The 14,640-nt window shown below is 37.5% G+C and overlaps 1 protein-coding gene across 1 annotated transcript in view; it reads left to right on the top strand.

Annotated features, from left to right (window-relative positions):
• Positions 1-14,640, top strand: part of ANTXR1 (ANTXR cell adhesion molecule 1) — a 324,308-nt gene that overhangs the window by 140,513 nt on the left and 169,155 nt on the right. The window contains exons 11-12 of the mRNA XM_020985369.2: positions 1,210-1,279; positions 3,013-3,091. Coding sequence (XP_020841028.1) covers positions 1,210-1,279; positions 3,013-3,091 — 149 coding nt within the window. The remainder of the gene's footprint in view (positions 1-1,209; positions 1,280-3,012; positions 3,092-14,640) is intronic.

Here is a 14,640-nt window from a genome sequence, read left to right as displayed (position 1 = left end):
TACATTACATTGAAAATCTATAGTTATAAATCAGTGACTTTGTGACCAATTATTTATTATTCATTTGTTCTTAATTAATTTTTTTCTCTCATAACATTCTTCCTGTGGAATATAAGTTCTTTGAGGGCAGAGATCATTCCTTTCCTATATGTTAGTATTCTTAGCACTAAACATACGGCTTTGCACATAGTTGGAGCTTAATAATTGTTTAATTATTTTGATTAATGCCAGCTTCTCTGCCTTCAGTCCTTGGTTAGGTTAAATTTTCTAAAGCATAGTTTTGTCATTTTACTGCCTAAACAAAACCCTCCAACGACTCATTATTAGCCATAGAGTAGTAGTATCTAAACTCATTAGTCCAATATTTAAGACCTTCAACAATTTGACCCTAAACTTCCTAGTCTATCTCATACTGTTCTATACAAAATATCCTTTCCGCTAAAAAAAAAAACAAAAAACAAAAAACAAAGCCAAGCAAATAAAAAAAAGCTCCACACATTTTGTAGTCCCACTTTTCTCACACTATTGCCCTCATCTAGAATGCCCACTCAAAGCCCAACTCATATATCTTCTCAGTGAACTTAATCATGACAATGAGCCCTCCTTCTTCTGAATTCCTATAGTATTTTCATTCTATGGAACTAATTTGGTAGAAGACAGTGTAATGTGATTATTTGTTATTATTGTTAGTTAATTTTCCTTTTAATTTACCTTGTCTTTCATAAAGTACTGTAAGTTTCTTGAAGGCAAACGTGGGATGTTACATACCCCACAGCACCTCATACAATCCTTTGTCTGTGATAGGCACTCAGTAAATCACTTTGTATGTTCACAGTTACAGAATTTTAAAACTAGAAGGAACCTTAGCAATTATTTAATCCAGTCTTCTTGTTTTATAGATGAGGAAACTGAGGACCAGAGAGGGAAAATTTCTTACTCCAGGCCACTCAGTGAATTACTGGCAGATTCAGAACTAGAATTCAAGTCTTCTGGATCTCATGACATGTTCTTGATTGATTAAAGTTCAAGTGGACAAGCATAATTCTAGTCAGGAGACCCAGTGCTGGGTCTGGTGGATTTTAGTTGCCAGAAGGTGAATATTATAACCCCCACATGAAAATTGCTGGACCATACTTTGTAACTTTGGGAGATCAGGAACATGGAATTACCTTTTCACTCTTTTTCTAACAACTTCTTTTCTTTTTCTAGACAAGAAGCCTTTTACTGTGGAAGATACTTACTTGCTCTGTCCAGCCCCCATCTTAGAAGAAGTTGGCATGTAAGTTTTAACAGATGCTCATCAGCTTGAAACTAGATAATCCTATTAACAATCAAGGAGACAAGTGGGGGAAGCTTTTCATGTTCTCGTCTATTGCAAAATGAATTCATTACAGCAAATCATTGTCTTGAATGCATAAGGTAATAAATAGAACTATGGTACACAATGCTGAATGTTCCTACAGAGATGTGTACTTCTCGACTTTCAACTGCAAAGACAGATTTGGATCCCAGACTATAAGTGAGATTTTGTTCCAGTGCATACTAATGAGAAATAGCTCAAAATCTCAATGTGGAGAAAATGAGCCCAGTGATCTTTAGAAAGAACAGTATTGGAGTTTGTGAGTAGGTTCAGAAAATATATCACAGAGGCAGTCTACTTAGACAAAAATAAAGGCATTTATATCTGGAAGGGGCCTTTGAGACAGATCATTTAAGTCAACTCCAGATGATAACAAAACTGAAACCCAGAAAAGCTGAATGACTTGTCAAAGATTACACAGGTAGTGATTGAAAGCTTTGCTTGAGCCAAGGTCCTTACCACAAAATTCATGAGATGTGAAATTCAAGTACTTGTGGAAGTTCAAATACATCCTCCTTCTTTCAAGGGCATTGATATTGTTTAGTAGTAATAGTGATAATAATAATATACTGCTAATAGTAACAATAATATAATAGCTAGCAATTATATGGTATTTTAAGGTTTAAAGAGTGTTTTATGAATTATTATTTAATTTTATCCTCACAACAGCTCTGGGAGATAGGTGCTATTATTGTCCCCATTTTACAGATGAGAAAACTGAGGCAACTAGAGGTTAAGTGACTTGCCTACAGTCATGCAACCAGTAAATGTCTGAGGTCAGATTTGAACTCAAGACTTTCTGACTCCAGGTTCAGCTCTCTATCTACTATACATCTAGCTGCCTACTTAGAGCAAATTATTGGCAACAAAAGTATTAATAAGAGATTATTTCTTCATCTGTTAAATGAGGGGGTTGAACTGAGGTCCCTTCCAACTCTAGCCTTCTACTATTTGACTCCCAGCTAATAGACTTACTGGGTGTCTTTTCATACTGGGAATATTAGCCAGTGTTTGATCTTTATAATGTGCACACACACACACACACACACACACACACACACACAGAGTGAAAAAGCAAACTTCTCTAACTCAAATGATAGAAATGGCTGTTGGCCTAAAGTAGGCAAGAGGCAGTGAGAGACCAAATTGGCCAATTTATTCCTGAATATCCTCTTCAAAAAACCCTAATGATGATACAATAACCCTGGGTATATTGTTGAAATTATAGGTAGAACATAAAGCCAATGATGTGCGGAGTTGAGATTCTTTTAAGAAGTATCATGCCCTCCTGACTTGTGGAAAATAAGTAAAATAGAAATAGCTTTTCCCTGCTAGTGACTCAAGAAGCAAATATTTGACATCAATACAGTGTGACAACTGAATGATGGCTATAGGGCCATTTTTGGAGGTACGATTGGGTATAACAAGAGAATTGTAGAATATCAGAGATGTATGAGTGGCTTTAGACATAATCTTGTCTCATTCCCCCAATTTACAAAAAAAAGGAAACTGAGGCCAAATGATTTTGCCACAGTTTCATAGCTAGCTTAATTGCAGAACAGGAATTAGAATTCAGGTTTCATAATTCTTATCCAAAGGTCTTTCCAGTGTTCGCATGAAAAATATCTGTGCATGCTCTATTTTCATTGCAGGAAAGCCGCACTCCAGGTCAGCATGAATGACGGCCTTACTTTCATCTCAAGTTTTGTCATCATCACCACCACACAGTGTGTAAGTCTGAGCATTTTTTATTTACTTGTCTAAAAAAGTGTGATCATCCTTAGAAGCAGCATTGCAAAAGCATACATCTCCATCTGTCTTGGAATCAGGTTATACACAAAAAATTTTTTAATATGTAGTTCATGTCTTCTAGGAATTTAAAATTTGTACCACTAAAAATAAAATCAATATTGGAAAGAGGACTGGATTTGGAATCAGTGGTCACTATCCTGGCTGTGTTACTCATTACCTAGATGGCCTCGGGCCATTCATTCATTCACTTAATTTCCTTGGATTTCAGTTTTCTCATCTGTAAAAAGAAGAGATTGAACTAAATTATCAATAAGATCCCCTCCAGTCTAAAATCTTATCATTTTTATGGATCTGTAGTCTGTCCAGTTTTTCGCATTAGAAACAATCATCTACAAAATTTCCTTTCTCTTTGGACCAATATCTTCTTTGACAATATTTGACCTTTCCTCCCACAGACACCTGCTGGTTCTCCAGCAAATTTCATGATAGTCATCTACTACCACACCACCTTTCCATGTCTTCTATGTCCCTTGGTTTCCAGAAGTAATCCTAAAGTGATTGCCCTTTTCCACTTTCCCATAACTTTGTCCTTGACTAGTTGCATAAAATTTGGAAAGCTGATTTCAGAACTGTTACTACTTTGTGTCTGGAATTCCCTCCCTCCTCATTCTTGCTTTTGGAAATCACTGTCTTCAAGGGCCAGGTTAGGCTCCACCTTGTCCATGAAACCCTCTGGGATGGCCCAGTACAAAGTAAGCTCTTTTTGTGAAATTTCCTTTTTTTCCATCACTCTCTACATTGTATTATATTTATTTGCTTGCGTATATATTTCCCTAAGAAATAATGAATTCCTTCAAGGTCAGGACTGTGTCATATTTTGTCATTTTATCTCTAAGACCATGCAAAATTCCTTGATACTAATAAATGTGTATGGATTTGCATAGATAGTTTTAAAATAATATTTTATTTTCCCCCAATTATGTATTAAAGCATTTTTTTACATTTTTAAAAAGTTTTGAGTTCCATATTCTATCCATCCTTCCCTCTCTCCCCTCCCCAACCCTGAGACTTAAGCAATCCAATATAGATTATATACGTACAACCATGTAAAAACATTTCCATATTAGTCATTTTGCACAAGAAGACAAAAAAAATGAAAGTGAAAAATAGCATAATTCTGATATTTTTAAAATTTAAAAAAAGATCTCTAGTTATTTCCTTTCACTAGGTAATCCCTGCCCATATGTTAGCTACCTTAGATATTTACTAGCTATGAGACCTCTGAGCAAGTCATTTAAACTTTCTTAGCCTCAGTTTACTCATATGTAAAATAAGAAAGAAAAAAAAATGCATGCATGTGCCTGGGATTACAAGAGAGCACCACAAAGGAATCCTGACCCAGAATGAATGTTACGCATATGCTGTTGACATTAACATCTCAGACATTGCCCCTGAAGGCTGCCTTTCCCTCGGAGAATCCATTGCTTCAGTAAGGACGTATCATAATGCCAAGTTATAGGCAAACTGCTAAGCACCGAATCACAGAATCTCTGACTTGGAAGGGACCTCAGAGGTGCTCTAGTGCACCCTACCTCAATATACATATACACCCTTTGTACAATATCCCCAAGCAAGTGTTCACTCAAGGAATCCACTCCCTTCCAAGAAAGTCCTTTCCACTTTTGCATAGCTCTAATGGTTAGAAAATTGTTTTTTCCAGCTTTTGAACCTAATTTTTTTTATCACTTTTCAACTTCTATCTATTGTTCCTTGTTCTGTTCTCCAGTGTCCCTACCCCTACAAAAAATATCTAATCCTCTCTCACATGTGAACTCTTCAAATACTTGAAGACAGTTATCAGGTTCTCCTAAGTCCAACCAACCATTGGTTTCTTCAGCCAATTTCCATTTAGCAGAGACTCAGTCCTTCCTCATCCCCATTCCTTTCCTCTGTGTGAGCTCCAAACTGGCTTTGCAAATAGTCACCTTCAAAATGTAGCATATTGTGGTCCTTTACAGACTAATCTATATGGGCATACCTTGGAGATATTGTGGGTTCAGTTCCAGACTGCCACAATAAAGCAAATATCACAACAAAGTGAGGCAAATGAATTTTGTGGTTTCCTAGCACATATAAAAGTTATGTTTATATCATACTATAGTCTATTAAGTGTGCAATAGTATTATGTCTTTAAAAATGCACATACCTTGATTAAAAAATACTTTACTATAAGAAAAATGTTAACCGTTATCTGAACCTTCAGTGAGTCATAAACTTTTTGTCGGTGGAGGGTCTTGCCTCGATGTTGATGGTTGCTGACTGATCAGGGTGGTAGTTATTGAAGAATGGGGTAGCTGTGGCAATTTCTTAAAGTAAGACAACAATGAAGTTTGCTGCATTGATTGACTCTTCCTTGCATGAAAAATTTCTCTGTGGCACGTGATGCTGTTTGATAGTATTTTGGAGTCAATCCTCACAAACCTTGCACTGCTTTATCAACTAAGTATATGTAAAATTCTTCAACATTGTTGTGTCTCGGGGACTAGGGAGGCCTGAGGAGAGGGAGAAAGACAAGGAAACGGTTGGTTAGTGAAGCAGCCAAAACACACACAACATTTCTCGATTAAGTTCACTGTTGTACTTGTCATGGTTCGTGGTACCCAAAAACAATAACAATAGTAACATCAAAGATCACTGATTACAGATCACCGTAACAGATATAATAATAATGAAAATGTTTGAAATATTGAGAGAATTACCAAAATGTGACACAGAGATGTGAGCATATGCTGTTAGAAAAATGTGCCAATAGATTTATTCAATGCACAGTTGCCACAGACCTTCAATTGTGAAAGGAAAAAAAATGCAATGTCTGTGAAGCACAATAAAGTGAAGTGCAATAAAACAAGGTATGCCTATATTCACAAAACCGATTCTTTACTTTTCTGCAGAGTTTTATACTCTGCAAACTGTTTTCACATACGGTGATGTTGGTCGATATTATAATTTCCCAGATTATAAAGAGGCAATATCATGGCCGGTTCTAGTTTCTCCCCTCTGTCTAATTCATCTTCTACCCAGTTGCCTAAATAATATTTCTAAAGTATAGGTCTGACCATGTCACTCAAAATTCCCTTCTCTAGAATAACTCTTTTTTTAATTCTAGGTTTAAGTACAAATACCTCCGCTTAGTCCTTAAAACCCTCACAATCTGGCCCCTACATATCTTTCCAAATGTATTTCTTATTAACAGATTTCCTATAGTCTATTTTCCAGCCAAACTGGCCAGCTTGCTCTTCCTCATACTTGACATGCCATCTCCTATCTCAGAGTCTTTACACTGGCAAGCTGTCCCCTAATACCTGGCATGTACTTCCTACTCTCCTCCGCCTCTTAGAGTCCTTGGCTTCCTTCAAGGAAGGATCAACTCAGGTGTCCCTTCCTATCTAAAACCTTGCCTCCTTGCCCAGTAATAAGTGAGTACTCTCTCCATATTGAAATTGCCATGTATTTATCTGTGACATGTTATATAACATCCCCACATTCATGCCCCTGCCCGTAAAGTAATGAAAGTTCATTGGGGGCAAGAACTGTTTCATTTTTATCTTAACCTTTATAACCTCAACACCTACAATAGTGTCTTACAAATAGTAAATGCTTACCAGGTATTTATTTCATTGAATTAGATTATAATCCTTTGAGATTGGGCTATGGTAAAGCCAGAGCCAGGTAAAGAACTCTAGGAAAAAATTAATAAAGGAGATAAGAATTTTAATTCTAAATCCTGTGCTCTTTTGAACTAGGTTGGAATTTTGGCTTCAGAATTACATATATACATACATACATACATACATACATACATACATACATACATACATACATATATACATGTGTATAAATATAGACACATATATATATATATACACACATATATTTTATATCATCCATGCAACCATAGGCAACTAATTTCATTTCTCTGAGCCTCAGTTTCCTCAAATATGAAGTAGAATAAAAATGAATATGTTACCTACCTCCCAAAGTAGTTGTGATGATCAAATGCAATGCTTTGTGTCTTGTCTCTCAACTAGTTTGTGTACCTTTTAATGCACCATATCAACTAAACAAACATAAATATTTTTATTCACATCATTATCCCAAAATATAAGCCAAAAGGCAAAGGCAATCTGAGTTTCAGCTAAAGGCAGTTCTGCAAGACTTAGAGCATATAAGATGTTCAAATTCAAAAACCTGAGCGCAAATTTAAAAAAAACTGTATGGAATGGATACATATGAGTCCATGAAGTTGTTTAAATATATCGAGACACTTCTGGAAAATAAATTCTGCCAACCTGCAGGAAATAATTAAAATGCCTCCAGTCCAAAAACTCAGCCCCAGATTCCTTCCAGCTTTTGGCTGCACCAGTCTCAGAACTGAATTTCTCATCAGGTCTAGACTCAGGAAAGAAAATGTGAGTGGAACCCATAGCACCACCATCCAGGTGTGGCTCTGTAAATGTGAATTCTGGGGCCCTTTTTGTCTTTAGGATAGGATACACAGGTCTCCCCCTGGAGTCTCACCCACTCAATGACATTTTCTCAAAGTACTCCAGCCCACCAAGATCTTTTTTTCATCTAATTTATTATTTGCTTCATTATTGTCATTGTTTAGATGACTGAGGCTTACAATCTTCCCAAGTTACATAATCTTTGATAGTTCTATGATGCTATCAACTCTGACCTTTTGATAGATCTATGACGCTCTCAATGAAGGTCCTCTGTCGTGTAATGCAATCAGAACTCATTCATGCCTGCCCATCCTATACAACTCTCACTTATGTCCTCCTGTAAATTCACCAATTCCATTCAGTTAACATTTATTGAGTACCTTTTACGCGTCGGCCATTGCCGTAGCTGCTAAGGATACAAGGATAAATGTTCCATAGAATATCTGCCCAGTCTTCTAGAGATATTCTTCTAGATCCCTTTATGCTCCATTGGAATCTTCCAATGGGGAACAGAAGTTGTCCATTGGTTCTCCCTTACTTAAAACTGTCTAAAGAAGTAAGAGAATCCAAGTCTTCTGCCTCTTCATGCATTTTCTCTTTTAATTACACAATTCTATAGTACTTCGCTCAAAACTAAGCATTTTTTGTGGCTGTGAAATATCAAATTAAGGCTTTACCTTTATTTGGTATGCATTTGTACACCTGTTCTCTAAGCTGCCAGGATCTTTCAGGAACAGATGTTGCTGTTGCCAGAAGCAAAAATGCCATTAAATTTGATTGGAAAGAGATTTTTCCAGCCAAGATTCCTACAGGACTGGAAAACTCTTTTGAGCTACATGGAAACAGAAAGCAATCCAAATCCAAGATTTTCTCTTACCCACACATAGTATTCTCATCTTAAGTCTTATAGACTTAATTAACTAATCTCTACCTCAGCCTCCATTTACACAAGTTTTAACAATAATACCTCACACTTATTAAGTACTTTTAAGTTTACAAAGCATTTTCCTCACAACCCTATGGGGTATGTAGTAAAACTGTCATTTTAAAGCTAAGGAATTTGAAACCCAAAGAGTTTAAAAGCTGAATACCCAAGGTCATTCAGCTGGTAGAGTAAGCATTAGAATCAGGCTCCCCCAACTCCAGGTCCTATGCTTGTTCCACCATATAATCTATGTTAACTCTCTAGTGAGGTTGTGAAATTTCAAAAGCAATATCACCAAATAATGGTCTTTTATGATTAAAGCAGACCTACCTAGGTATCTTAGATAATAGTTTTAAAAAATTATTTCCTTTTAGACCAGCTACCAATTAAATCTAACAGCTCCTCAACCAATAGGGAGTGTTATATTAATTTTTCTCTAAGCTTGAGGGGTTAGTTAGCTTCAGTCTTTAAGTGTTTATGGAGCACTCAGAAGACAGCAACATTTAATGGAATGATCACTGGATCTGACTCAGAAGGATCTAGCTAAAATCTCAGCTCTACCCTTTCCTAGCTATGGGAGCTTGATCAAGTCACTTAATTTCTTTGGCCATCAGTTTCTTATCTATAATATGGAAAATCACAAAGTGTTAGAGTTGGAAGGGAATTCCAAAGCCATCTAGTCCAGGAATCCCCTTAAAGACATCCCTGACTTGGATCCTGGTATTTCTTAGCCTACATCTCAGAAGTAAAAGACTGAACCGTTCTAGTCTAGCCTCATACAGCAGTTTCCACCCCCTCACTCACTATAGCAGATCTTCAACCTTCTCCAGCCATGCTTTGTCACCCATGAGGGACAGAGCCATACTTACACCAAGGATCCCAGTTGAAGCCATACTCGGGGCTGGGCAATGGGGAAAGAGTGTCCATGAGTAAGTCCCAATCCATCCCTGAATATGTCCTATACCACACTGGCCACTGAGCTTTTACCTCCAGTGATTCCTATATTTATGCCCAGTGTTTTCATGAGTGCTTACAGTCTGGCCACTATGAGGACAATCTGGATGACTTGCATCCAAATGTAGTACTCCCACACTTGCTCATACTATAGCTTGCCTCATACCATCTTGAAAGCTATTATATCTCTATCACTCCTCCCCTTTAAAATGGCATAGCATTAACCAGTGCCATATGAAATTCTATCAATTTCAGTGTATACAACTTTCCTAGCTTATTTATTAAGATTAATACTTGTCACTGCATTATGTTCTAGGGAACCTACTCTACTGTTCACAATTCTCTATCCAAAAAAGTGTTCACTTATTCCTATTTTTTGTTACCTATTTCTAATTCAGTTTCATAGAAATGATAGTGTCCAACCCACACTAATTGCTGTGTGACTCAATTTTTATACAGATTTAGGAGTATATAATATAGTTTTAGTGATGTTTTTATATTGTAGTAGATGCAAGTAGACAATTTCTGATCCGCAGCAAGAAAAGACAAAGTGATTAGCAATGGTTGGTGGCTAGAAACTGGATTTCTATGGAAGACCTTCATATAGAGTTGTTTTGAGGAAAGTACCTTAAAAGGCTAAGGGAGGTAGGATGGTATACAGGAAAGACCAGAGTCCAGAATCATGGATTCAAGCTTTAAATCCTAACTCTGCTACTTATTACCCATGTGACCTTAGGTGAGTCATTCTCTCATGGGACATGGTCCCTGTCTTCAAAAAGCTTAGAATCTAATCTCTTGGAGAGGGATTACTACAATTAGCTACACAATTATCAGATAGTGCAAAATAGTATGAAATCAAGTGCCAGTTTTTATTATGTAAATTATAAGTGCTATTTTGAAGAGTTAAGGAAGACTTCATGAAGACAGTAAGACTTGCTCTGAGTCTAAGAAAAATGATTGAGGTTTTTTTTTTCAAATGCATAGAAAGGAATAGGAGAAGGATCAGTAGGAAATGTAGACAAGCATGACAGCTTTGAAAATAACATGTTGAATTTATTGTATACAATAAGAGAAAAGCAAGCTGTATGTGGGCCAGATTGGCAACTGTATTTGTGATCCTCTCTTTCTGCAATCAGTCATCTTATTTGATGTTTGTTAAGTTAAGAATAAAAAATTTTAAAGAAAGGAAATGAGATTTGTTTTGGACATGTGGGATTTGAGGTGCCTACAAAACATTCAGTTTGAAGTATCCAATAGGCAGTGAGAATGACTAGGGCCAGATTAATAGATTTGGGAATCCATCTTCATAGGGACAATTGAACCCCTGGAACCTGACAGAAAATGAGCAAATATATAGAGAAAAGAGGGCGTAGGACAGAGACTTGAGATACAAACATAAATAATGAATTCTGTTTTGTCTATATTGAGTTGAGATGCTTATGTGTGATTTAGTCCAAAACGTTCAATGAGTTCTATGCAATGTGAGACTGGTGCTCAGGAAAGAGAATATATAAATATTTTGTTGTATATAATATATAGATAGAGGATTGAATATATAGATCTGGGAGTCATCTTGAGAATTCAAATGGAGTACCTAGTATTTGAAAGGAATTGTGATGGATGCTAAGGATACAAAGGCAAAAACAAAATTATTTATCTTATGTTATATTTAAATATGTTATATTCCAATATTTGGAAATGCAGGACTGAAACTAAACAGCATGGAAGATCTAGTTTTACAAAGAGGAAATATGGCGTAGTGGATAGAGAGCTTGTCAGGAAGCCAGGAAGACCTGGGACCAATGTACCAAGTTGGCTAAACACAGTTTCCAAGACTGACTTGAACCAATTTGAAAAATTGATCACCTTTGTCTCTTTGAATTTCCCCAGACAAGGGTTAGGATTGGTCCTAGAGTCTCAGGCAGAATTGAACCTACTTATAGGAGTTGATATATCCTAAGGATTAGAACTACCTAAAAGTGGAGTGAGGTAATAATGAGCTCCATATTACTGAAAGGCTTCTAGGATTTATTGATTGTTAAAGCTAGTGAGGACCTTTGGAAAAATCTAGGTCTGTGTCCTCATTTTAAAGATATAGTATTCCTCTCTCCATCAGCTTCTACATTCAAGCGATCTCAAGTTTCACTGATTCTGCCCTCATAACTTCTCTCCCATCTGACACTTCTACTGTGACTGTTCCAAACCTTCTCTTCTCTCTTCCAATTTCTCATGGCGCCATTCCCTCTATCCTCTGAACTGAAGAACACATCTCATACTTTACCAAGAAAATGGAGACCATTCACCATGAAGTCTGACTTTTCCCCTTCTCCTCCCATGGTCTCTTGAAACCATCCCACATGATTTCCAGTCTCTAAAGAGGTGACCATCTTTGTGTAAGATGGGATCGGTCATCTTGTTTGATTTTTGCTGGGTAGGCCAGTCTCTACATATACCTCTTCAGTCCTCTTATACATTACTTTCCTCTACAAGCCTATAGCCCAGCCCACCTAGCCTTCTTTCTGTTCCTTACATGTGAAAATTCTTCATCTATCTCTTTGCTTTTGCACTGGTTGTCACCCATGGCTAAAATGTTCTCTTTCCCCACCTCTGCCTATTGGATTCCTTGGTTTCACTGAACACTCAACTTCAGCTCCATTGTCTTTATGAGGCCTCTTCTGGCTTCTTCAGATACTAATATCTTCCCATCCCATTTTATGTCTGGTCTGTATTTTTCTTAAATATACCTATACATGTACAGGTTGTGTTCCCTGTTAGGACATAAGCTCCTTGAAGGCAGGGACTGTTTTGTCTTTGTCTTTTCAATTCTTGGTATGGGGTTTGGTGCATAGAAAACACCTACTAAATGCTTATTAATTGATTCTCCCTGCCAAAGTGTTAGTTTCTGCCCTCATTACCTCTCACTTGGACTCTTGTTATAGTCTCTTGACAGATCCTGTTACAGATCCTGTTACCTCTAGACTCTCCCTGCTTCACTTCACTCTAAATAGGCTGCTAGAGTAATCTTTGAAATGTACAGTTATGAATATACAACTCACTTTACTCTGCTTAAGAATCTTTGCGCTGAAGAGATAATACCTACTTTAGGTATAATTTAGACTAAGTGACTTCTGTGGTCTCATCAAATTCTGAGATTCTAGTATCTCCAGTTGGGACAGCTAGGTGGTGCAGTGAGTAGAGTGCTGGGCCTGGAAGATCTGAGTTCAAATCCAGCCTCAGGCACTTACTAGCTATATGACTCTGGGCAAGGGACTTAACCCTGTTTGCCTCAGTTTCCTCATTTGTAAAATGAGCTAGAGAAGGAAATGGCAAACCACTTCAGTATCTTTGCCAAGAAAAGCCCAGATGGGGTCACCAAGAGTCAAACAGGACTGAAATGACTAACGATAACAACAAAGCATCTCCAGAGGATGATGTCTCAGTATATCTCATGCTAACTGAATGTGTAGCTTGCTTTTGATGCTGAGTTATCAACACCCCATCCAATCCAAAGGTGAAGGTCCCTCCTGTGAAATAAGAGAAAAGAAATTTGATCAAGGTTAGGTATGAAAAGCTGAAAAGACAGCCCTGCCTTTTTTATATTCCCCACAAAAGTCAGTCCTAAAGCAAACAGTGGAAAGTTTCAGTGTTTCTAGCAACAAGCTCTATTTAAGTGCTGGTAGAGGCGTGCCAGACCCATTTTCAGGGAAGTTCCATATGCAAAAGAAAAGAGCAGGACACCTAGGGTGCAGAATGCCAGCAGATGGCTGTTGGCACACACAAGGATATAGAGCATTCAGCTGATTCTCTCTCTCTCTCTCTCTCTCTCTCTCTCTCTCTCTCTCTCTCTCTCTCTCTCTCTCTCTCTCTCTCTCTCTCCATGCCAGGTGAAAGTCTGGTGGCTTAATGGCTTGCTGACCATCCTCTGTACCTCATAAATTAGCCATTTCATTTCCATTAAATGCATTCCCTTCTTAGAAGCAGCCATGGCCTAGGGTTGGGCTGAAAGAGACTTCTGCCAAAAATCATGCCTTCTAGTAATGGGAGCGAAACATTTACAGGAAACTCAGAACTTGTGACAATTCGGATGGGGCTAGGGCTACGGTTAACTCCCTCAATATTTATGAAAGAAGAGTTGCTAAGCACATGGGTAATGGAAACAAGATGACAAGGAATGTGTTTAAACTATATAATGACAGTAGCTGGCATTTTCATAGTACTTTCAAGTTAATGATCTGGGGCAGCTGCAGAAGCAGGAAGACCTGAGTTCCAGTTTCACTTCTGGACACATACTGTGTGACCCTGGACAAGTCACTTAAACTTTCAGCACTCTATGCCAGGGGCCAGCAAACTACAATCCATAGCCTGTATTTTTAAGGCTCACCTTGGGATATAGTTTTTTTTGACCCCTGCTTTAGGCAACTGTCTAAACCTAGCAGTTACGGGAAAAGTACCAGCCTGACTCTGAATCTCTGGTTGCTAATGGACAAACCCCACTCCCTTCCCCATTTGCCTATTTTTTCCAATACTTTGTGACCTAATTCTATAATGTACTGTCTGGAATGACTGTTCCATAATTAATAAACTTCTTTTCATGCTACACCTTTCTGTTTCTCACTTCTTTCATATTCTGGCACTCACTAAGGCCTGGCTCCTTCCTGAGAAGGCTGCATCCCCAGCCACTCTTCCTTGTACTAAAAAAAAAAATCCTTTTCATTCATTTGTTCATTTGTGTGACCAGGACAAGTCATTTAGGTTTTTTGAACCCCAATTACTTCCTCTGTAAACTGAGTGGAATAAGGCTTACACTACTTATGTCACTGAGCTTTTCTTAGAAAAGGACTTTGTAAACTTGGAAGCACTATGGAAAGGTATTTTTATCACTTCAAAACTTTGATGATTGTCATCATTGTGGCTAATTCCTCAGCTGGTAAGGATCACAATCTATCCTTTCTTTCTCATCATGTCATACTTAAATAATAATTTAGGACCCATATCATATATATTGTTTATAAACTGAGCCAGAGAGATTAGTAGGCCAACATCTATTTTGATAAGTGCTATCTGGTTGAAAAATATCTGGAAAATATTTGAGTTTTCTTTTCTTTTTCATGCTGGCCTGTTTGTCTTGGATGTTTATGGAATTG

The sequence above is a fragment of the Phascolarctos cinereus genome, unplaced genomic scaffold (assembly GCF_003287225.1).
Source record: "Phascolarctos cinereus isolate Bilbo 61053 unplaced genomic scaffold, phaCin_HiC Scaffold_2;HRSCAF=192, whole genome shotgun sequence".
Taxonomy (NCBI): Eukaryota; Metazoa; Chordata; class Mammalia; order Diprotodontia; family Phascolarctidae; genus Phascolarctos; species Phascolarctos cinereus.
The sequence above is the reverse complement of the archived record's forward strand: the minus strand, read 5'-3'. Positions and strand labels throughout refer to the sequence as shown.